The 23,090-nt window shown below is 46.7% G+C and overlaps 1 protein-coding gene across 4 annotated transcripts in view; it reads right to left on the reverse strand.

Moving 5' to 3' along the window:
* The window catches only part of LOC144782007 (transmembrane protein 87A-like), a 416,501-nt gene that overhangs the window by 134,457 nt on the left and 258,954 nt on the right, over window positions 1-23,090 (reverse strand). For all 4 annotated transcript variants that reach the window (XM_078661114.1, XM_078661113.1, XM_078661112.1 and 1 more), the window contains one exon: window positions 1,426-1,525. In XM_078661114.1, the coding sequence (XP_078517240.1) occupies window positions 1,426-1,525 (100 nt within the window). The remainder of the gene's footprint in view (window positions 1-1,425; window positions 1,526-23,090) is intronic.

Raw genomic sequence — 23,090 nt, forward strand, 5'->3', positions numbered from 1 at the left:
GAAATTAAAAAGAAATATTCATTTGATGATAGTTTTTGATTACTTTTAGACAAAGACTATAGGTCTGCTCTATATCGGATGATGTGCTGACCCCTTGATAAACCCAATAGGTCATCTGCTTTTTATAACTTGGTGCTCTGACCCTTTGACAAAACCACTAGGTCTGCCTTACTTAAGGAGACACTCTTCATATTGTTACATTATATTTCCTTGGACCTATTGGTGGAGCTCATCATTTTGGAAGAAAAGTGAACAGCCTTGGCTGTAGAAATTGATTTTTATACTCTTTCAGCTGGAACAAATAGTTCTCTTTTATCTAAGGAATAGTTGGTTCTCCATTTTCTTTCGGATTGGCGAAGAGCTAGTTTTTGACTTTGTAACTCAGCAGAAAACCATTTTTGTGCCTCATGGCGTCTTGCTGAACGACTTGCTCTAAGTGGGGCATATTCATTAAAACCCACCATAACACCATTCACTGGTCCTTAAATTACCTTTTATTCTGACCAGGGAGTCCATCATTAAAGGGTTTGTGGAGATCCCACTTTTCACTTGATCCCGCACTGTTTCTTTATTTGTTTTTATGTCTTCCCAGGTTCCTATTGCTACACCTCCAGCGTTGGCTTGCACAGAGGTGTGTTAGCAGCCCTATGATGAAGCATGACACAGATTTCTGTGGGTGAGGGCAGTATTAAAAACTAGTGTGTTTTTTTCACCTCTATATCGCAGCGACATAACTTGCGCAGCCCCACTTCTGTGTGTGTGTGTGTGTGTAGGTATCTCTAGGAGGTTGGAGTGGGGCTTTTTCCTCCTACCCCTTAACTACGGAGTGTGTTATTTACTTACATAGATCCTCCCATGAATGTATCAGCAAATACTCCCCAAAATATCCCTACGAGGATTACAAAGCTTGTCCCCCTTTAACTACAAGGAAACCTCCATTCGGTTATTTCGCTCACCAGTTTAAACGTAGCCTTTCCATCAAACATTAGTTATTTTAATGTATATTACCAGGTTTTTAGTAAGCTCGCTGGTTATCATTCAGATGCTTAGAGACCAATGGAGATAGTGGGCATTATAAAAAATATTTAACATAATACAAAAGGACAAACAAATGAGAAATAGAATTAAAGGATTTTGCAGAAGAAAACAGAAAATGGATAAAGTGCAGCAGAAACTATGATTGCAGCAAAGCAGTGACCAGTGGAAAAATGGCTTTAAATGGTGGAAAGTTAGCTTAGTAAGGGCACATACTTATTTCAAAGCATTGCTAGGCCTCAAGGTGACTTTCTTTTCGTAACATGTCCCTTACGTCATCTAATGAAAGTCTCTAGAGGTCCGCTAAAAATGGAGATAAGATTTAGGCCGTCTAATCACAGGCCCATTTTACAATAATGCCCCCCACCCAAAAAAAAAGATAGCACTCACTTTACGATGCCATATCCCAGACTGGCAATTACGACCAACACACGAGCCAACATGCGCTTCATCGAACATAGGATTTCAGCAAAGATCTCAGCACCTTGGACTACGGAAAGAAAGCAGAAAAGAGAAATTCAGAGTTGCAGAACAGAAAAGCAACCAGCAGTAAACTTTGCACTGTACATTTTTGTAATGACAGGAGATGTTAATTAAATACATGTCAAGTCACTCTACAGGAGGTCACATCACTGACGAAATGGATAACACCCAGATGAAGTTGGTGTCAAGAAACTGAATAAGAAGACGTCTGTTTTTATAAACATTTTCAAAAATCTTATAGCATGCCAGAAATTTAGGGAGCAGTCAGGCGGAGACCTTTTTACTCAATACTCCTGATTTCAAGGCAAATGAGACCGAGTACCTTAACAACTCTCTTCAAGGTTAATATGATTTTTTTTATTTTTATTAAACAGGAGTATCATATAGGCAAATAGCGAATGCTAACTTCTCTGGACGAGAAGCAAAGTTTTAGTCAAGCATTCAGATCCAGCTATTCCATCAGATACAATTATAAATTCACTGGACAAGATGCAGAGTTATGTATTCAAGTGTGCAGCTAGGGCTATTCTGTCATATACTTGAACTGTTATACAAAAGAACATCTAATCAAACACACCATTTTGATGTACAAGGTTCTATTTTCAAGAGAAAACACTAGGATATGACGGACGGAGTGCTGAAACTTTTCAGACACTCACCCTCAGACACAGATCTGGGTTGAATCCATCATCCTTCCTAGCTCAAGTCGCCACCCCAGGTCAGACTCAGCCATATGCAAATCAGTCTTGACCCTGTTCCTCATGGGAACTATCTTGCCCGAACTGCCAAGCCAGGTCTATCCTAGACCACAAACAAGCATCCTGTGACTGGTTTCGGGGTAACACTCCTCATCGGCCAGGCTAGCTTGAATCAAGTGGCAAAGTGAGCAAGGGACCCAGGTCTGGGTATACCCGGTACCCACGTCTGGGTATACCCTGCCAACTTAGGGCGAACAAAGCAAACACAAGGATATGATGGACGGAGCGCTGAAACTTTTCAGACACTCACCCCCAGTCACAGGTTTAGGTTGAATCCATCATCGTTCTTTAGCTCACTTTGCCATCCCAGTTCAGACCCAGCCATATGCAAATCAGTCTTGACCCTGTTCCTCATTGGAAGAGTCCAGCCTGAACTGTCAAGCCCGGTCTTCCCTGGACCGGAAACAAGCATCCTGGGACTGGTTTCGGGGTAACACCCCTCATCAACCAGGCTAGCTTGAATCCAGTGGCAAAGTGAAGCAAATGTTTAATACTCTTCCTTCCAACGCAGCTGTTTGTTCCTAAATTCTATGTCAGGACCGGAGGCTTCAGATTATGCTTTTGTACCTTCTTCGCTGTATTTATTACAAAAGTCACAGCAGCCAAAAACAATCAAATAACAACAGCCCTACCTTAGAACAAAGGATATGGGCAAACAGAAACAAAGTCCATAAACCACAACTCCCATGAGTATTAGTAGGCAGTCCATAACATAGTCCTTTCTCAGTCTCCAGTGTAGCTATACAGGACGTCCCCTTCATGACCACTCCCTCTTTCTTCGCTGCTTCGCAGCCAGTTAAGTGGTTTTTGCCCTCTCTCCTCACATTTGGTTATGTTGGGGTTTGCTGGGCTCGCTTTTGCTTCAATTTGATTTGTTCATGTGTGCGGGGCTTTGCGCTGCGCTCCGTTTTTCTTTACAGAGCCCCCTTAGGTCGCGGGAGCCTTTTCTGCTCCTACGCGACTTTGCCTTGTGTCGGCCGTCTCCGGCCGCTAGAGGGTGCTGTTCCGTCTCGTTCTCCTCGGCGCGGTTTCCGCTGGTGGAATCGCGCTGAGGAGAACGTTTCTGGCGCGGTGCTCCCTGTCACCTCACCTTGACGCTCGAATTGAGCCTGTATTGCCCCACATTTCTTGTCATTGCTTACGCCCCGGCGGGGGTCTGTATTGCGGCGTGACCGCGTTGCCGCCTGCGGGCGTTTTAAGGCACTCTGTGTCCTCTGCTTCCTGAGTGAGTCTAGCGCGCTGGGAGGTGACTGTGGCCCGGTCCTGTCAGGAGGGCCTGCGCGCTAGTGGGGTGGGTGCCCCCCTGATTCCCCGGTTCCACTGGGCCCCTGATTTTGGCAGCAGTGCTCTGCCCCTGTAATTCTCCTGGTTTTAACCAGTGATTCCCCAGATTGCCCCGGCTCATTCTTTCTCCATTCAGTCCTTAGGGGTACTGGTCAGCTAGGGGTGATGGGTGATGAATATTACGAGGAGGAGGAGTCGCAGGGCTACCTCAACGACGATGAGTTCTACCAAGCTGTAGACAGCTCGATTTATAGGTGTGTCACTGAAATTGTGGGGCCTATGGAAGACCGCCTCTCTGCCCGTATTACCCAGGAATGTGAGAGGGTCGCTCAGGCGCAACTTGGGGTGCCTGCTGGGTCTTCCGCCCCGTCGGGGTCTACTCCCCCGGCCCCAAAGAAACCCTGTCGGGAGGCGGTGCCGGGCGGTTCGCATGGTGTGGACAAGGACGCCTTTGAGAGGTTGCGTGACGCATTCCTAGCTAAGGCACTGGATCCCGCGCCTGCGCCTTCACCGGTCCCGGGCCCTTCGGGCTCCGCTGGCACTGCTCCTCTGTCTCCTGCGCCTACCTCCCCGGTGGACACTGATGATGAGGATGGGTCGGAGCGTTCTTGGCGCCCTTCGGGCTCTGCCGCCGAGCTCCCTCGGGATACCTCTGGGATGTTGGACCCGGATGAAATTATGCATCCGCGGTCCGCTGCCTGGGCTCCCGGGGAGAAAGTGGCGAAGTTCGTTGCTGGTCGCCTCCGCAAGCCCCTGGAGAAGGAGGCGAGGAGCTGTTTGCGCGGGGAGTGCCCTAGGCCTACATTGGAGGGTAAGGTAGCCTTGACCCCGGAGTTGGACCCGAAGATGGCCACATTTTTGGCTAAATTCGTTAAGGATCCCCGCAAAGGTATTGACCGCTCCTGGCGTGCTTGCCAAGACAAGCTCTTGGATGCCATTGGTCCCATTACTAAGATTTTGGACATGGCGGAGGAGGCCAAGGAGTCCGGGGCGGCCATCTCCCCTGAAGTCCTCTCTAACTGGGCGCAGAGGGTGGTAGTTTTCCTAGGAAACGCGAATTGCGCGTTGTCTACCGAGCGTAGACGGTCCCTCCTAATCAAGCTGGACCCTAAGCTGGGCGACTTAGCCTCTTCGGAAGCGGGAGCTGTCGCCCAGGGTGGTCTCTTTGGGGAACCATTTATTAAGGAACTGGGGAAGTTTGTTAATACTTTCACGTCCCTGGATAGGGCCCAGTCCAGTATCAAGGTGTTCCACCAACGTTTCTCTAGAGGGGCCGGTCGCGGAGGGGGCCGCGCGACCGGCCGTGGTGGTCCGCAAGCGACCAACAGGAATCAAGGCTCCGGACGAGGGCAGTTTAACTCCTCTCAGAACTACAACACCTTCTATCCCACCAGAGGACAGCGCTTCCGTGGCCGTGGTGGATTCAACAATGGTGCCGGCAACACCTCTAAAGGTAGGTCTCATTTCGGCGGACGAGGTCCGCGTGGGGGGACGGTTGGCTTTGTTTCCAGACGCTTGGGCCGCTCTCACAACGGACGCTTGGGTCTTGCAAACAATACGGGGTTTCCATGTGGAATTCTACGACCAACCCCGCCAAGACAGGCCTCCCCTCCCTATCGTTTTCTCTCGTGCGGACGCACTTCTGGTAGACGAGGAGGTGTCGGATCTGTTACGCAAGGGCGCCATTTGCCCTTCGGTTCGACACCCGGCAGGTTTCTTGAGCAATTTGTTCCTTGTGGACAAACCGGACGGGGGGAAGCGTCCGGTGATCAACCTCAAAGAGTTCAACGGTTGGTTGATCTACCGGCATTTCAAGATGGAGGGTATCCATCTTCTGAGGGACGTCTTGCTTCCCAACGATTGGATGGTGCGGTTAGATCTCAAGGATGCGTACCTGGTGGTGCCCATTCATCCCCCGCACCGGCGCTTTCTGCAGTTCCGGTGGGGAAGTCAGGTGTTCGAGTTTACCGCCCTTCCTTTCGGACTTTCTTCAGCGCCTTGGTGTTTCACCAAGCTCCTTCGGCCGGCGGTGGAGTTTTTGCGAAGCCAAGGTGTCCGGATGATAGTCTATTTGGACGACATCCTGTTGATGGCGCAGTGCCCGGTACAGTTAGACCTTCAGCTCCGCCGGACGGTGTCCCTACTCCAGAATCTGGGGTTTGTTATCAACAGCGAGAAGTCTGTTCTGGTGCCGTCCCAGACGGTGGTATTCCTCGGGTTTACTGTGGATTCCGTGCGGTGTACCTTGAGTCTCCCGCCCACGAAGTTGGGAAAAATCCGGCACATCCTCGGCCAGACGATCTTGCGATCGCACACCTCTCTCCGTCAGATTGCCCGGGTGGTGGGCCTACTATCGTCCTCCATCCAGGCAATCTTTCCGGGGCCCCTGCATTATCGCGCCCTTCAGCGCCTCAAGGCGCATCATCTCAGGAGAGGTCTGACGTACGATCAGGTGGTTCTCCTGTCGGACGAAGTGAAGGAGGAGATGCGCTGGTGGCTTGCTCACATGGAGGCCTGGAATGGCCGGGCAATTTTCGGACCTGTCCCCGACTTGGTGATAGAGTCCGACGCCAGCCGGGACGGTTGGGGCGCCCGTTGTGGGGAGTTTTTCCACAGGCGGCGCCTGGTCTTTCGAGGAGCAGGAGCTCCATATCAATTGCCTGGAACTGCTGGCCGGGTCCTTTGCGGTTCGTTGCTGGACCAAGGACACGGTCCGTTCCTGCGTCTTGTTGCGCATGGACAATGTCTCGGCGGTGCGCTACGTCAATCGCCTGGGGGGTCCTCGTTCCAAGGCCCTTTCGGACTTGGCGAAGGACTTTTGGAATTACTGCCTGGCACATCAGGTGTCAGTGACGGCCGAATACTTGCCGGGTCGGGACAATCAGGTTGCGGATTGGCATTCCCGTTACCTGCGGGACTCCAGTCAGTGGAAACTGGATCCTTGGGTGTTCGGCTGCCTGAATGCCGCCTGGGGCCCGTTCTCGGTGGACCTCTTTGCATCTCGTCTGGATTTCCAGCTCCCGCGCTTCTTCAGTTGGAGGCCGGATCCTCTTGCGGAGGCCACGGATGCTTTCCTCCAGAACTGGAGCGTGGAGAAGTCTTACGGTTTCCCTCCGTTCTCAATGATACTGAGGGCGGCGGCCCACCTTCGCCGCCAATGGGCGGACGTAGTCCTGGTGACTCCGTGGTGGAGGTCTCAAGTTTGGTTTCCGGTTCTACTGGAACTTTCTTGGGATTTTCCAATCCTACTCCCCCGGTTTCCGCGGCTTCTTCTCAACGCGGACGGGGATCCCCATCATCTGCTCACTCAGAGCTCCCTTCACCTCATGGCGTGGAGGCTTTCGGGCAACGTTGGTCGCTCCCGGGCCTTTCGAGACCGGCTGAGAGTTTCCTCTCAAAGGCCTGGGCGGGCAGCACCACGAAACGTTATCGGTCTGCCTGGAATAAATGGTCACGTTGGTGTCTTCGACGGGACTTGGATCCCGTGGTCGCGGGTGTTGTTCCAGTGCTGAACTACTTGGCAGAATCGGCTTCGGCCGGGTTAGCTTATCGTACTATCAATGCGATGAGGTCGGCGATTTCGGCGGGCCACCAACCGATTGCTGGTGTGCCGCTGGGTGAACATCCTTTCGTGTGTCGCCTCTTACGGGGAATTCGCCTTTCCCTGCCCCCAGAACCGCGTTATTCGGTTCTTTGGGATGTTAATCTCGTTCTGAACCTTTTTTTGTCATGGTCTCAGAATAGGTATCTGTCATTGAAGGAGCTTTCAGCGAAGTTGGCGATGCTTCTATGTCTGGTGTCGTGCAGACGGGTGTCCGATGTTCGCGCCCTGGATGTCACGGCGAGAGTTTTTTCCCCTGATGGGGTGGTCTTCACGCTGGGACGTCGCACGAAGTGTGGCTCGCGCACGATTTCCTACCCATGCTTCGTGGATGCTCCCAAGTTGTGTGTGGTCCAGTGTTTGAAGGCCTATGAGGATCTGACCTTGGAACTTCGTCCTCCGGGCGAAAGACAGTTGCTAATCGCGCTGCGAAAGCCGCACAAGGCTGTCTCTTCTCCCACCATCGCCAGATGGGTGCGGTGGGTAATGCAGGAAGCAGGCATTGACACTCTGCAGTTTGGTGCTCAAAGCAACTAGAGGAGCCATGGCTTCGAAGGCGTTCTCGTTAGGAGCTCGCTTGGAGGATTTGATGCGAGCTGCGGATTGGTCCTCGGACTCCACGTTTAAGAGGTTTTACTTTAAACCGGTGGTTGACATTGCTCATTTGGTGGTGAGTAAGCTTTAAACTAGCATAATCTGAAGCCTCCGGTCCTGACATAGAATCGAAATTTGCCTAGCAGTGTAACGGTAAGTTTCAATTCTATTAAGGACACGGAGGCGAGGATTATCCCGCCCGGTCTCCTGCGGTGATTCCCACCCGTACTGCAGTAAGTACTCAGGTTTTCCAGTCTTATGCTGTTGGGACTTGACTGTGTTGCTTTGTTTGTACTTTGGATGCCCTTTCACTGCTGACGCTGTGGTACTTTTCTTGATAGGAAATGATGGTGCCAAGCAGGATCAGTGATGAGTTTGCGTGCCTCGCGCGAAGAAAGAGGAAGTGGTCATGAAGGGGACGTCCTGTATAGCTACACTGGAGACTGAGAAAGGACTATGTTATGGACTGCCTACCAATACTCATGGGAGTTGTGGTTTATGGACTTTGTTTCTGTTTGCCCATATCCTTTGTTCTAAGGTAGGGCTGTTGTTATTTGATTGTTTTTGGCTGCTGTGACTTTTGTAATAAATACAGCGAAGAAGGTACAAAAGCATAATCCTCGCCTTCGTGTCCTTAATAGAATTGAAACTTACCGTTACACTGCTAGGCAAATTTCGATTCACTCACATGTGTTGAAATATTACCTGGGAGGATAGCTCCCAAATTAATTGCAAAACACCTGTACCTAAATGTCAGCCAGGACCCAACACCAGTACCTGCCGACAGCATGCAGAGGATCATTTTGCTACTTTGAAAATCTCAAGAGCATTGTTTAATAATCTGGTTGTCATTTCTCTTCAGTTCAGTGCGCCATTGTAGTACCTGGCAAGGTACTATGGTTGCTCTAATATCAATATTTTCGGCAGGCCACAATGCATAGATAATAACTTTTCTACATTTCACCTCCCTCTGCTCAAAGACTTAAATTTAAGGAAGAGTTGGAAAGTTTGTCTGAAACGTCTGGTCTTAGTGATACAGACCATGCAATGAACAAACAGCAGTGGCAGAGTAAGGCAAAGTGAGAAAACCAACGGTTCACATACAAATCTGAGTTAACTTCTGGCAAGGACTTTGGGTGAGAATTTTTTTTCTCTGGGTCAGGGTGGGAAAGGGGATGCAAATGAAAGTGGGTGAATTTCACAATTCTTATAGCAGAAAAAAGTGCTACTTTAAAAATTGTTGCTGGTGAATTGCCTTACCTAAGGTGTCAAGAGGAGCTCCTGTTGTGGCTCTTCAGTGTCCAAGTTTCGTAGGTCATCAGGAATCTCACTTCAGTGTCTGGTTGTGCCATCTACATGCTAGATTTAGGGGTGTTACAGGGGAGTGACAGGTAGAGACCAATGAGTTCCTTACCTGGGGGTGTCTACACCATCTATCACCCGCATAGTCCTAGCCCTGATTGGATAAGTCCCACCATCTTCAAGGTAGTGGGCACTGAAAAATGTGCGTCACTTTGCCTCGAGCACCTGAGGGGTGAAGTTGGTGTAGGGGGGTACACCTCCTCTTCTCTCTTAGTTTACCCACCAGCTTTCCCACCAAACGTGGGGGTTTGAACAGGGGCTGCCATCTGCTGCTAGCAGCAGAGGCTGGGGTTGTCTTACAAAGGCGTTAGGCCTTTTAAGCTTTCCCCTCAAGCACTGTGCCCATCCGGGGGAGGAGGTGTGACACCTCCACCCAGGATGTGCATTATTTATGGCCTCAGAGGGCAGAGGGCTCTCGACCCGGGGGTCCAGAAACATGTCTGGTGGTGGCAAGCTGCTTATAGCCAGTCAGAGAGCACACCAGGGTTGGTAGGTTTTCAGGGGCACCTCTGAGATGCCCTCTGGGTACATGTTTTAATAAATCCAACACCGGCATAAGTGTTGGCTTATTAAGAGGAGGTGTTTGGTACCAAACACTTCTAGGTTCAGTGAAGCCATCATGGTGGTTTCCAGCCCATGTAATCTCTATGGCTTCCTTGGCACTTATAATATTAAGAACAGATTTAAATATCGTTGGGCATATCTGCTCATGCAGATATGACCACAGCTGAGATACAGACACACCCATATCTTGGCAGTTCAGCTTTGACATAGCACAAAAGCAGTGTGCCATGTTGACTTTGTCGGTTTTGTCAGCACCAAGGCATGCAGGCTGCAGTAGCAGTTTGAATAGCCTTGGTGAGGGGTCTGTGGAGGACCCTCTTCAGTCCCAATGTGTAGAAAAGTGAGATTCTGTTGCAATACCACCCCCCACTTTCTGCCAGATTTCCTATGCACTCTGACTTGATTTTCCCTGGGTCCCTGCCTGTGTTCTGTCCCAAAACTGTACCTTTGTACTGCCAATTGGCACCTCTCTGGCCACGATTAAGTCCCTTGTAAAAGGTACCCTGGGCACTGTGATCAGGGAAGGCCTCTAAGGGCTGCAACACATATTGTACCACCCTTGGAGGTCCTGTACCTTAAACCACACACACTGCCAATTGCAGGCTACGTGTTTTGGTACAGAAAAAATTGATGAGTCGACTTGTGTGCCATGCCTGCAACCCACTGCCTATGGTATAGGTAGGAACTCCTCTATCTGGGTGCACTATACCACTGGTGAGGGTACAGTTGCATGAGCACTGTGCCCCTACAGTGTCTAAGTCAATTCTTAGACATTGTCAGTGCAGTAAAGCCATAAAAGAGTATATAGTCTGGGGGTTTGTCATTACGAACTTCACAGCAAATATGCTGCCAGCAATATGTCCCCCTAATCAAGGAACAATTCAACCACATGCTAGCTTGAATGGTTTCAGATATACAAAACTTAACAGTAGTGGTTCCAATCTTAGTCATATGGCCGATTCACAGCACAAACTGTAGGGTGCGCCTTTGGTGCTGTGTGTGCCCCTGCCACTGGAAAATCTGTTGGTAGTTTTCCTTGACAACAGTGAAAGGCAGTAGGTCTTAATAGGACACCAGTGGCGGGAGACCCCCATCAACGTTAATCTCATAACTAGACTTACAGGCTTTTTTGGGGGGTGGAGTTCTTGCTGGTTAGGTGGAGGTCTAACCATTTTTGAGAGAACATTTTGTTTTTCTTTGGGTACCAAGTAGTTGAGGCTTCTGCTGTGTGTGGGTTAAGACTACATCCCATACAAGGGTAGGAAGGTTGGACTAGTAATAGGGTTAGTTCTAGAAACACTGCATTATTTTCACTTGCGCCCACTTGAAACTTTTGATGGCCAAGTACCTCACAAGAAAGAAGAATCTATACAAGTTCCAAAGATACCAGTGTCTTTCAGAGAAGAGTCACATGGGATGGCATTGCTGTATGGGAAAATATTTGTACAAATATAGCACATAGGAGCAGTAAAACTGTTTGGACTGTATTTCAGCCACAGAAGATGCTACTATGTTCTATTTCTTTTGGTTGATCCAAGTTTAATGGTTCTTTTTGCCATCAAAGTCCTTTTATACTTTACTGTTAAAGTACTTACTGGACAGTGATTTTAACTGTTAATTAATATGTTTCATGTTATGAGATTTCATTACAAGACCGGAGGCTACATTATGCAATAACTTTTATTGCTGCTCATGATATGCAGCCCTTTAAAGTGTAACAGTTACATCATAAATAAAACATTCCACTCAGCATAGACAAGTGCCATAGCAACCAAATAACATCCTCTTTTATTCGCTGCTCACAGAGAGTTAAGTATAACTTCTTCCTTTCTCCCTGTTTTTTGACTATTTTTTACAATATTGTTTGTTCTAACATAATTTTCTTTTCATATTTACCTATTTAGGTAAGTAATATTATATTTAGTCATTACAAATGCTTGTATGTTTTACGAATTTTACCTTTTCAGGTAAGTTTATTTTATTTATTTTCACCTCTCCAATTTATGGTTGGGTTTTTTTTCTCCTTACTTTCTCTTTCGTTTCCTTAATAAAACCCATCTGCATTTAACATCGCGGAGGTTGCCTTATTTTGCAGATCGAGTTTTTCTGTGTCTCCCCCCTTTTTTCCTTTACCCGTTAGCTTTCCCAAACGCTACCGTTTTAGCGAGCCCCCCTCCTCAACGATTTGTGGCTTTTTTGCAAAAATATAACAAACGGTGAGTGAATTCTTTGATAAGGGCATTCTTTTAATGCAGACTCGCCGCTTACATCTAGACACCATTCTATTGGAGCTACAAGCGCGAGTGATTCAGACGCATCTTCCGGGTCAGATTAATGTGACCCACTCACGGAAATGAGAGGGTCATGCCTTCCCTTTGGACCGGCAATGCGCAAAATACAGCCTTTGAAAGGCTGAAATCAGAGGCTTTTACAGCTCGCGCTGTGCGGTTACTTGCCAACTCACAGCGCAGAGCTAACGAACGGTCGCTCACTCGTCTTTTTGGTGACCTTTTCTCCTTTGAAAATTGAAAATTAGATATTTGGGATAAATCTTCTCTTAAAAGCCTCCCTATCTTTTAATTAAAATCGTTACTGTAACTTATATATTTTTACCTTTTTATTTTAAAAAATTTAAGTAAGAGCCTGCCTATCTTTGATTAAGTTTATTATTGTAACATATATATATATATTTTTTACCTTTATATTTGGATTCATTTAATGAAACAATTTTAAAGATGACTGAGAAAACTAATGAAACATGTGAAGTTCCTCTCACAGAGAACTCCCTAATGAATCTTTTTGAAAAGCAACTAAAGTCCTCCCTAAAGGAGGCAGTTGAAGCGGCATTATCAAAAAGTAAAAGAGATACTCCTCAGGAGGACTCAGTTTCTTCAGACGAAGAAGACCCTCTTCCCAGAAAAGGCGTCAAGGTCTTAAAAAAGACTAAACATTTTGAGATTATCAGTAGCCCACGCGCTACAAATGAACAAGGTGTCCCGAGCGGCACAAACAGATTAAGCGTCCTCAATGGCACAAAGACTACAGGTGTCCTTCCCGGCACAACTAGACATGGTGTCCCTCGCGGCACAAGAGACGTCATCCTTTATGATGATGGCGATTATTTGTCCCCTATTGATGACGTTGATGCTGATGAGTAAATTTTTGATCCATCAGAAAAACTTGACGATTTACTGGGTGAAGATTTGAACCAACCCTCCCCCTCATGCTCAAATAAAGACCCCTCTGGGGTGGAGATGTTTAACCCCTCAAAAATTACTCACCCTAGAGGTTCCGACTGGTGGCCCCTTGACCACGTAGCTAAATTTATTAAACTTTGAATCAGAAAGCCGCTTCAGAGGGACTCACGGAACCTAATGAATTCGGAATGCCCGAGACCTTTCCTTGACAACAAAGCAGGCTTGACCCCTATGCTAGACCCTGTGTTATTAACCTTCCTCTTTAAAACTGGAAGAGACCCTCGTAAAGGTCTTAAACGCTGTCTTAAGCAGTGTCAAGATAAACTGCTAGACACGTTAGGCCCTCTGGACAGAATTCTAGACCTTGCAGAGGAATCCTCTATTAATGGTACTCCGGTTGATACCGAACTCTTGGGAGGTTGGAGTCAACGTGCCCTATGCCTCCTTGGAAATGCCAATGCTAGCCTCACATCCGAAAGACGTAGAGGCATTCTGATTCGGATGAACCCCAAATTGGGGGCACTAGCCAATAAAGCTATCTAGGGAGCCCCTAATGGACTCCTCTTTGGAGAATCTTTTATTAAAGTTCTTGGGAAATACGTGTCCACTTTCTCCGCTTTTAGCAAAGCTCAAAGTAACATGAGAAGGATGTTTGGAGGTAGACAAATATTTGGAAGGGCTGACAAGGCAGGACCGTCTGCCAGCCGAGGGTGGAAAATGCTACTTACCAGTATGCATCTGTTCTTGGCATGTAGAGCTGCAGATCCGTACACTATGCATTAGATCGCCACCTGGTGTTGGGCTCGGATGATTGCAGGTTGTTGTCTTCTTGGAGAAGTCTTTGTAGTCACGTTATAGGTGACTCCTCCCTTGGACAATACTGCGCATGGGCATCGGCTCCATCCTTAGATTGTTTTTCGCCATGATGGGAAATGATGGAGTTAGTAGAGATACAGTAAGAAAAAAAGGATGTCCATGCGTGTGCATCTAAGTAAGATGTGAACTGGAATGGATACAAGTCCGGGGAGGCGGGAGGGCGTGTACGGATCTGCAGCTCTACATGCCAAGAACAGATGCATACTGGTAAGTAGCATTTTCCGTTCGAGGCATATGAGCTGCAAATCGTACACTATGCATCGATTGTGCAGCAGTGTCTACCCTAGCGGTGGTCGCTTGTATCCATTGCAGTAGTCTGAAATAATGTTCTAAGGACAGCCAGGCCTACTGCAGCTTGCTGCTTGGCTTGCACATCAACGCAATAGTGTTTAGTGAAGGTGTGTGGTGTAGACCATGTTGCTGCCTTGCATATGTCCTCTAATGGTATATTTCCTAAGAAAGCCATAGAGGCTCCTAGATTGCGAGTGGAGTGTGCTCTAAGTGGAACTGTTAGTGTGCGTTTAGCTTTTTGATAGCATATCTGTATGCACTTAACAATCCACCTGGCAATCCCACCCTTAGAGATAGGGGTGCCTTTATGTGGAGGAGAGAAAGATACAAACAATTGTTTTGTCTTCCTGAAGGATTTAGTTCTATCTATATAGTATAGCAGAGCTCTTTTAACATCTAACATGTGTAAGGCCCTTTCTGCTACAGATTCTGGGTTTTGGAAAAACACAGGTAACTCTACAGTTTGGTTTAGGTGAAAAGGTGTGATAACCTTTGGAAGAAATTTTGGATTGGACCTGAGAGCCACTTTATTAGTATGTATTTGAAAGAATGGTTCTTGTATAGTGAACAATTGAATTTCACTTACTCTTCTGAGAGAGGTGATGGCAACAAGGAAAGCAGTTTTCCATGTGAGAAATTGCAGTTCACATTTATGTACAGGCTCAAAAGGGGGTCCCATGAGTCTCGTAAGGACAATATTTAGGTTCCATATTGGGGAAGGTGGCAGCCTTGGAGGGATTATTCTTTTTAATCCTTCCATAAATGCTTTGATTGCAGGTCCCCTAAAAAGAGACAGGTGTTGTCTGTTTTATAAATAGGCTGCAATTGCTGCAAGATGTAGGCGTATGGAAGAATATGCCTAATTAGACCTTTGTAGATGTAAAAGGTAACAAATGATATTTTGGATGGAAGCATCCAGTGGATCAATGTGATTATGTTTGCAATATATTGCAAATCTTTTCCATTTGGCGGCATAACATGCTCTAGTAGTGGGTTTCCTAGCCTCTTTAATGATATTGATGCAGTCTGGTGGTAGGTTAAGATAACCAAACTCTAAGACTTCAGGAGCCAGATCGCCAAATTCAGTTGGTTTGGGTCTGGGTGTCTGATTTCTCCATGGTTCTGTGTTAACAGCGAGGGTGTGAGCTGTAACTTTTGATGTGGAACCAGAGAGAGATCTAGTAGTGTGGTGAACCACGGCTGGCGTGCCCATGTGGGAGCTACTAGAATGAGCCTGAGAGACTGTTGTCTGAGCTTGCGTACCACTAGTGGAATGAGGGGGAGAAGCGGAAAAGCGTACGCAAATCTGCCTGACCAGTTCATCCATATTGCATTGCCCTCCGACCGTGGGTGTGGGAACCTGGCGGCGAAGGTTGGGCATTTGGCATTTTCATGGGTGGCAAACAGGTCTATGTGTGGGTGCCCCCACCGTTGGAAGAATGGTTGAAGAACTTGTGGATGTAGTTCCCATTCGTGAACCTGTTGTGACTGCTGACTTAACAGATCCGCTATCTGATTGTGAACCCCTGGAAGGTGTTCCGCTAACAGATATATGTTTTGAGGAATGGCCCATCTCCAAATGTTCTGTGCGAGCTGGGACAGTTGCAGAAAGTGTGCCCCCCCTGTCTTTGTACATAGTACATCGCTGTCATATTGTCCAACCGGATTAAGACAGCCTTGTTTTGTATTTGAAGTTGAAAGGTTTTGAGTGCTGAGAATATCGCTAGCAACTCCAGGTGGTTGATATGCAACAGCTTTTGTTGGTTGTTCCATCGACCCTGAATAGTGTGGTGTAAGAGATGGGCTCCCCATCCTGTGAGGGATGCGTCTGTTGTAAGCACTATTTGTGGAACAGGCTCGAGGAACGGCCGTCCTCTTGTCAAGTTTTTGGTGTTCCACCGTTGCAGAGAGCGATGTGTACGGCTGTCTACCAACACCAGGTCTGTGAGCTGACCGTGAGCCTGGTTCCTCTGTTGTGCCAGCCATTCTTGTAATGGGCGCATTCGCAGTCTTGCATGTGGCACTATGAAGATGCAAGATGCCATCATGCCATTTAATCTCATGAACACTCTTGCTTGGAGAGACTGTTGGTGTTGACAAGTTGAGACTAAGGCTTGAATGCTCTGTATCCAGGAAGGACTGGGATACGCTAGAGCTGTAGACGTGTTTATGGTAGCTCCTAGATACTGATGCACGTGCGAAGGCTCTAGGTGCGACTTTGTGTAGTTGATCGTAAACCCTAAGTCGTGCAACAGTTGAATTGTCTGCTGAGTGTGTTGTACACATTGGTGGAATGATTTGGCTTTTATGAGCCAATCGTCCAGGTAAGGGAAGACGTGTATCTGTTGTCTTCTGAGATGTGCTGCTACTACTGCTAAACACTTTGCGAACACCCCTGGAGCTGTTGTGACATCGAATGGAAGGACTTTGAACGGATAGTACTGTCCTTGTATTACAAACCGTAGGTCTTTCCTGTGAGCAGGATGTATTGGGATGTGAAAATAGGCGTCCTTCAGGTCTAGCATTGAAAGGAAATCGCCTTGTTGCAAAAGTGGAAGCACTTGCTGCAGAGTGATCATATGAAAATGATCTGATTGTATGTAATGGTTGAGGGGCCTGAGGTCGAGAAGTGGTCTCAGTGTCCCGTCCTTTTTGGGAATTAGAAAATACAGCGAGTAAACCCCCGTCCCCTGTTCCTCTAATGGGACTAGTTGAATGGCATCCTTCTGTAGAAGTGCCAGTACTTCTTGTTGAAGCAGAGTCAGGTGATCTGTAGACATAGGACGCTGCCTGGGTGGTATGTTTGGGGGGGGTTGCTGCAAGTTCTAGGCAGTAGCCATGTTGGATAATCTGTCTCACCCACCTGTCCGTTGTAATGGAGTTCCAGACAGGCAGGAACTGTGTTAATCTGCCCCCCACAGGAGTGAAATGCTGTTGGGGAGCAGAGGGAAGTCACTGTTTAGTTGTGGAAGAGGAGCGGTTGTTGTTGTTACCACGACCTCTTCCCTTGTTATTATTACCTCTGTATCCTCCTCTAAAATAGCCTTTGCTAGAGGATGTTTGTGTTTGCGTCTTGAAAGATGTTGTCGTGTCTGCTCCAGTTTGCTTGGAGCCTCCTCTATAAAAGGAGCGACGAAAAGAACCTCTAGTCTGTGTGGACTGTAGAGCTCCCATTGACTTTGCCGTGTCCGTGTCTTTTTTCATTTTCTCCAGCGTAGTGTCTACTTCTGGGCCAAATAACTGGTTTTGGTTAAAAGCTGGTTCAAAATTGTGGTTTGCACCTCCTGTTTGAACCCAGAAATGCGCAGCCATGCATGTCTCCTGAGTATCACGCTAGTATTTACAGCTCTAGCAGCTGTGTCTGCGACATCTAGTGCACATTTAATTGAGGCATTTGAAATTAATTTGCCTTCCTGAATGAGCTCAGTTGCCTGATCTTTATATTGATCTGGAAGGTGCTGTAGTAGTGTCTCTAACTGGTCGTAATGAGCCCTGTCATTACGTGAGAGAATGGCTTGTGTATTCGCAATGCGCCATATATTTGTGGCTTGTGCAGCAATCCTTTTACCTGACGCATCAATAACTTTGGATTCTTTGTCAGATGGGGCCGTTTCACCAGAAGTCTCTGAATTCGCTCGTTTTCTCGCATTAGACACCACTAAAGAGTCTAGTGGAGGATGTCCCTTAATATACGTTGGATCAGCGGGTGCAGGCCTATATTTCTTTTCTATTCTTGGATTTAGTACCCTAGTGCGTACAGGATCTTTGAATATCTCTGGAGCATGCTTAATGACTCCTTTGATCATGGGAAGAATGTGAGTCGATCTGTGTGATGGCTCGAATGTGTCTAATAGAAAATCCTCTTCAATGTCATCAGAATGCATTGTGACATTGTGGTAAAGAGCAGCTCTATGTAAGAGGTGATTAAAACCAATGCAGTCTTCTGGAGGAGAAGGCTTTGACGGGTATAATTGTGGATCAGGTATATTAGGCACATTATGTGGTGGAAAAGTATAGACATCCTCATCTAGAGGATATGTATTTGGGTCTGCATGTGGATCCTCCCCACCACCTAAGTCATACTCCTCATCAGTTTGTGGTGAATGTAAGGATGCAGGAGAGGCTACCGGAGAGATTTGGGGTGAAATGTAAGGAGGGATAGGAGAGGAAGGAGATACAGGAGAGTGAGGGTGCATAGGGGAAGTTGCACAGTCCTTCTTGGCAGGTACCACAGGTGTAGGTGGTGTTTCTGCTGGTCTCTTTTTATGAGGTATAGCACCTACATGTCCAGTCTTTGGGTTTATGTAGATCCTCTTTTGTTTAGGATCTGGTCTAAACAATTCTTCCTCTTCTTCCTCCACAACCTTCTTCGGCGTCGATTTTTTCGGTTCCGACAGAGGTTGTTTTTGTCGTTTTGCCTTGAGAGGTTTTACAGGGTCCTGTGGCAAAGTTCTTGGTGCCGAAGGTGTTGCTTTCGGCTTGGCAGGCGTGTCCGAGGACTTAGGAACCTCAGAATCAGGCTTTGCGGGTGTTGGCACCGGAGCGTGAGTCTTCGAAGTGGAAGTTGACTTTCCATCTTTAGCTTTGGAAGTCGACGGCTTCGGAGCCGGAGTTTCTTTCGGCACTACTTTAGGCTGTGGTGCCGAAGAATCTTTTGATCTCGGCACCGAAGGGTCTTTCGCTTTTGGCGTCGAAGAATCTTTCGGTTTCGGTGCCGAAGAGTCTTTTGGCTTCGGTGCCGAAGCATCTTTTGACTTCGGTGCCGATGGAGGTGGTGGAATCGGCACGTGTGGTTTGCTCGGTGCCGAAGCACCTGAAGGCGTATCTGTCTTCCTCGGAGCCGAGCTCGAAGTCTGGGCTTTAATAGGGAGCACTTGGTCTCGACTGGGCCCCTTGGGCGGAGTGCTGACCTTCGCCTTTGGCTTGGGCAGTGTATGCGGTGCAGGGGCAGAGGTACTCACGGGTTGACGTGATGGAATCGAGTCGTCCGAGTCCTCTGCCTCTGATACGATCTGGAGATCCGGCGAATCTTCTTCCGGAACGAGCCGAACCTCGTCGTCGAAGATATTCTCCGGTGCTGGGGCTGATCTCCTCATCTTGTGTCGACGGGCCCTCCGATCCCGGATGGTCTTTTTCGATCGGAAGGACGCACAGGCTGTGCAGGTCGACTCGTTGTGATCTGGCGATAGACAGAGGTTGCAAACCTCGTGATGATCGCTATGTGGGAATTTTGCCTGGCATTTCGGGCATTTCTTGAACGGAGTTCTTTCCATGTGGTGTAGGCCGCACGGCGTCGATAGGCCTAATGGCCCACTTCGATGACCGGAATGGAAGTTACGTCGTCGAAAAGCTTTGTCTTCAATATCGCAGGTAGTTTCTTGAAGTTTGAGGAAGTTTTGCGCTTCGAAGGTGCTGGAAAAGTTTTTCTAGCCGGAGCGGAGAAACTTTCATCCGAACCAAGTGGTGGAAAAAAACAATCTAAGGATGGAGCCGATGCCCATGCGCAGTATTGTCCAAGGGAGGAGTCACCTATATCGTGACTACAAAGACTTCTCCAAGAAGACAACAACCTGCAATCATCCGAGCCTAACACCAGGTGGCGATCTAATGCATAGTGTACGATCTGCAGCTCATATGCCTCGAACACAACAGTTCCTTCTATCAACATAACCAACATGGAAGATACTTCAGAGGGAACAACTCCTTTTCCCCCTCAGAGGACGCAACTACCGCAATCGTGGAGGTGGAAACAACCGTGGAAAGTTCCAAGGTCAAGGAAATCAAGGTAACAACCCCTAGGGGGAAGGCTTGCTACTTTCAGCCAAAACTGGTTATCGATAACAAACGATGCATGGGTTCTAGAAACTGTGAAAGGTTTCAAGATAGATTTTGTTTCTACCCCTCACCAGACCTCACCTCCCAGAGAACTGATTCTAGACCAAGATCAATCAGCTCTAGTCGACGAAGAGATTTGTCAAATGCTAGACAAAGGGCAATTTTCATTGTATCCAATGCTGGCCCCGGCTTTGTGAGCACAATTTTTCTCGTGAAGAAAAAAGACAAGGGTTGGCGTCCCGTAATAAATCTAAAGCTTCTGAACTCTTTCACTGTGTACAGACACTTCAAGATGGAAGGTATCCATCTTCTGAGAAATATTCTTCAAGAGAAGGATTGACCCATAAAGCTAGATCTCAAGGACGCTTACTTTACTATCCCTATGGATACGGAATCTCAGAAATATCTAAGGTTTGTATGGAAAGGTGTGACCTACCAATTTCGATGTTTTCCCTTTGGCCTTTCCTCGGCTCCTTGGTGTTTCACCAAGATACTGAGACTGTTGTGGCATCTCTAAGGAGAAGATGAGTCTGTTTGATTATCTATCTGGACGATATTTTATTGATGTCCCAGAATCAGGAGGAACTTCTTCTCCACATGAGATGGATCGTGGAACTCCTAGAGAGTTTAGGTTTCTTCATCAACGTAGAAAAGTCAGTCATGACTCCTCCTCAGAATCTAGAGTTTCTAGGTTTTCAAGTAAATACGTCCTTAGCCCTACTACAACTTCCTTTAAAGAAATTGGCCAAAATAAAGAAGGAGGTCTCCTATGTTTTGTCGAAAGATTTAGTGAGTTTAAGGGAACTAGCAAGAGTAGTGGGTCTCTTGTCATCATCCATACAAGCGATCTCTCCAGGACCGCTTCACTACAGAGCCCTTCAGAGACTGAAATCTACAGGCCTGAAAAAAGGTATTTGGTATTCAGACCACATTCCCCTGTCTCCGGAAGCTTGAGCCGACCTACTTTGGTGGCGAAACAACCTAGACAGTTGGAACGGGAAACCCATATTCGAGGATACCCCGGATCACATTTTGGAATCCGACGCGAGCAATTTAGGCTGGGGTGCCAGATTAGGGAAGTTGGAAACAGGTGGAAAATGGTCCCAGGAAGAACTAACTTTACATATACATTGTTTAGAGATGATGGTGAGCCTGAATGCTCTTATGAGCTTTAAGTCAATTTTGAAAAACAGTGTAGTCCTGATCAAATTAGACAATTTTACAGCCATCTCCTACATCAACCGTTTGGGAGGAGCGAGGTCTAGGTTACTGGCAGATCTGGCAAAGAAAATTTGGTACTTCTGCTGGAGCCAGAAAATAACGCTGAGAGCAGAATTCCTTCCGGGCCATCTAAATATGAGGGCAGATTGGAATTCAAGGTTCCTAAGAGACGCGAGCGATTGGAAATTGAACCCCCTGATTTTCAAGAGAATTCAGGATTTATGGGGTCCATTCGAAGTAGATCTCTTTGCCAGCAGACTGACCATTCAGATAGATCAATATTTCAGTTGGAGACCAGACCCATTAGCAATAGCGGTGGGCGCTCTTCTCTAATCTTGGAACACTCTCAATTGTTATGCCTTCCCTCCTTTCGCTCTAATCCAGAGAGTTCTTCTGAAAGTCCGTTCAGAACGCTGCCGCATTGTTCTAATTACTCCTTTTTGGATTTCCCAAATTTGGTTCCCAGGTGTGATGGAATTGGCGATGGAAATCCCTCATCTTATTCCAGGGAGTTTAGATCTCCTTCAGGGTCTAAAAGGAGACATACATCCTCTACTTTTAGAAGGAAACATGAACCTTCTTGCCTGGAAGAATTCATGGTTTCTACAAGATACTCAGGTCTTTCAGGAGAGGCTAAGAGCCTTTTGGATGAGTCATGGGCTCCCGGAACAAGGAGAAGATATACCGGTGCTTGGAAAAGATGGTGTAGTTGATGCTTGGAACGGGATTTGGATCCCGTGGAGGCACCTGTAGTTGATATAGCTAATTTCTTAGCAGACCTTTTTAATTCAGGCCTATGTTATAGAACAGTTAATTGCTATAGATCAGCAATTTCTGCAGGACATTCTTCGTTAAACGATTTTTTGATTGGTACCGATACCTTGATTCGTAGAGTAATGAAGGGTATAAGACTTAAACGCCCTCCTAAACCCAAATATAGCTCATTGTGGAACGTAAACCTTATTTTTGATCTTTTTTCATCTTGGTCAGACAATTGTTTCCTTACTAGGAAACAGTTATCCATTGAACTAGCTAACCTACTTTGTCTTATTTCTTTTAGGAGGGTATCCGATGTTAAAGCTTTAGAAATATGTAACAGATTTTACTCCCCCGATGGAGTATTGTTCGAAATTTGGAAAAGAACCAAGACCATGTCCGAGAACATATTTTACCCTTATTTCTTGGATTCTCCAAAACTATGTGTTGTTAGTTGTATGAAGGTATACAAGCAAAAAAATGAGTATTTTTAGACCTTGCAATGAGAACCAATTATTAATTTCTAGGTGGGTAAGAACTGTTATGTTTGAAGCTGGGGTAGATTTGTCCAAGTTTGGCGCACACTCCTCTCGTGGCGCTATGGCTAGTAAAGTATTTTGGGGTGGGGGATCCCTTTCTGATATCCTAAAAGCAGCAGATTGGTCAAATGCTTCAACTTTTGTTACATTATATCTTAAACCTGCCGAACATGTAAGCAATGTTGCATTGAAAAGCTTTGAACATGCATAATGTAGACTCCGGTCTTGTAATGAAATGACGATTCTCCAATTATCATACAGAGAGAACCTTGATTTCATTAAATACAACGGAGGCTGACATTATCCCTCCCACTACTCCCTGGTGGATATTTATTTAATATGTCTTTATTAATGTCTTTGCATTTAATACTTTGTACCTTCCGGGATAAAGAACTACCTTTTCGTCTTTCTTTTCAGATTCGGCTTCTTTATAATCCTTTAACATGATGGAAGAAGTTGGAGCTACAGTCTTTTCTTCGCAGCTCAAAGAGGAAGTTATTTGGTTGCTATGGCACTTGTCTATTCTGTGTGGAATGTTTTATTTATGATGTAACTGTTGCACTTTAAAGGGCTGCATATCTTGAGCAGCAATAAAAGTTATTGCATAGTGTCAGCCTCCGTTGTCTTTAATGAAATCAAGATTCTCTCTGTATGATAATTGGAGAATCGTCGTTCTCGAACACCTACTACAGTA

Source organism: Lissotriton helveticus, chromosome 9 (genome assembly GCF_964261635.1).
Source record: "Lissotriton helveticus chromosome 9, aLisHel1.1, whole genome shotgun sequence".
NCBI lineage: Eukaryota > Metazoa > Chordata > Amphibia > Caudata > Salamandridae > Lissotriton > Lissotriton helveticus.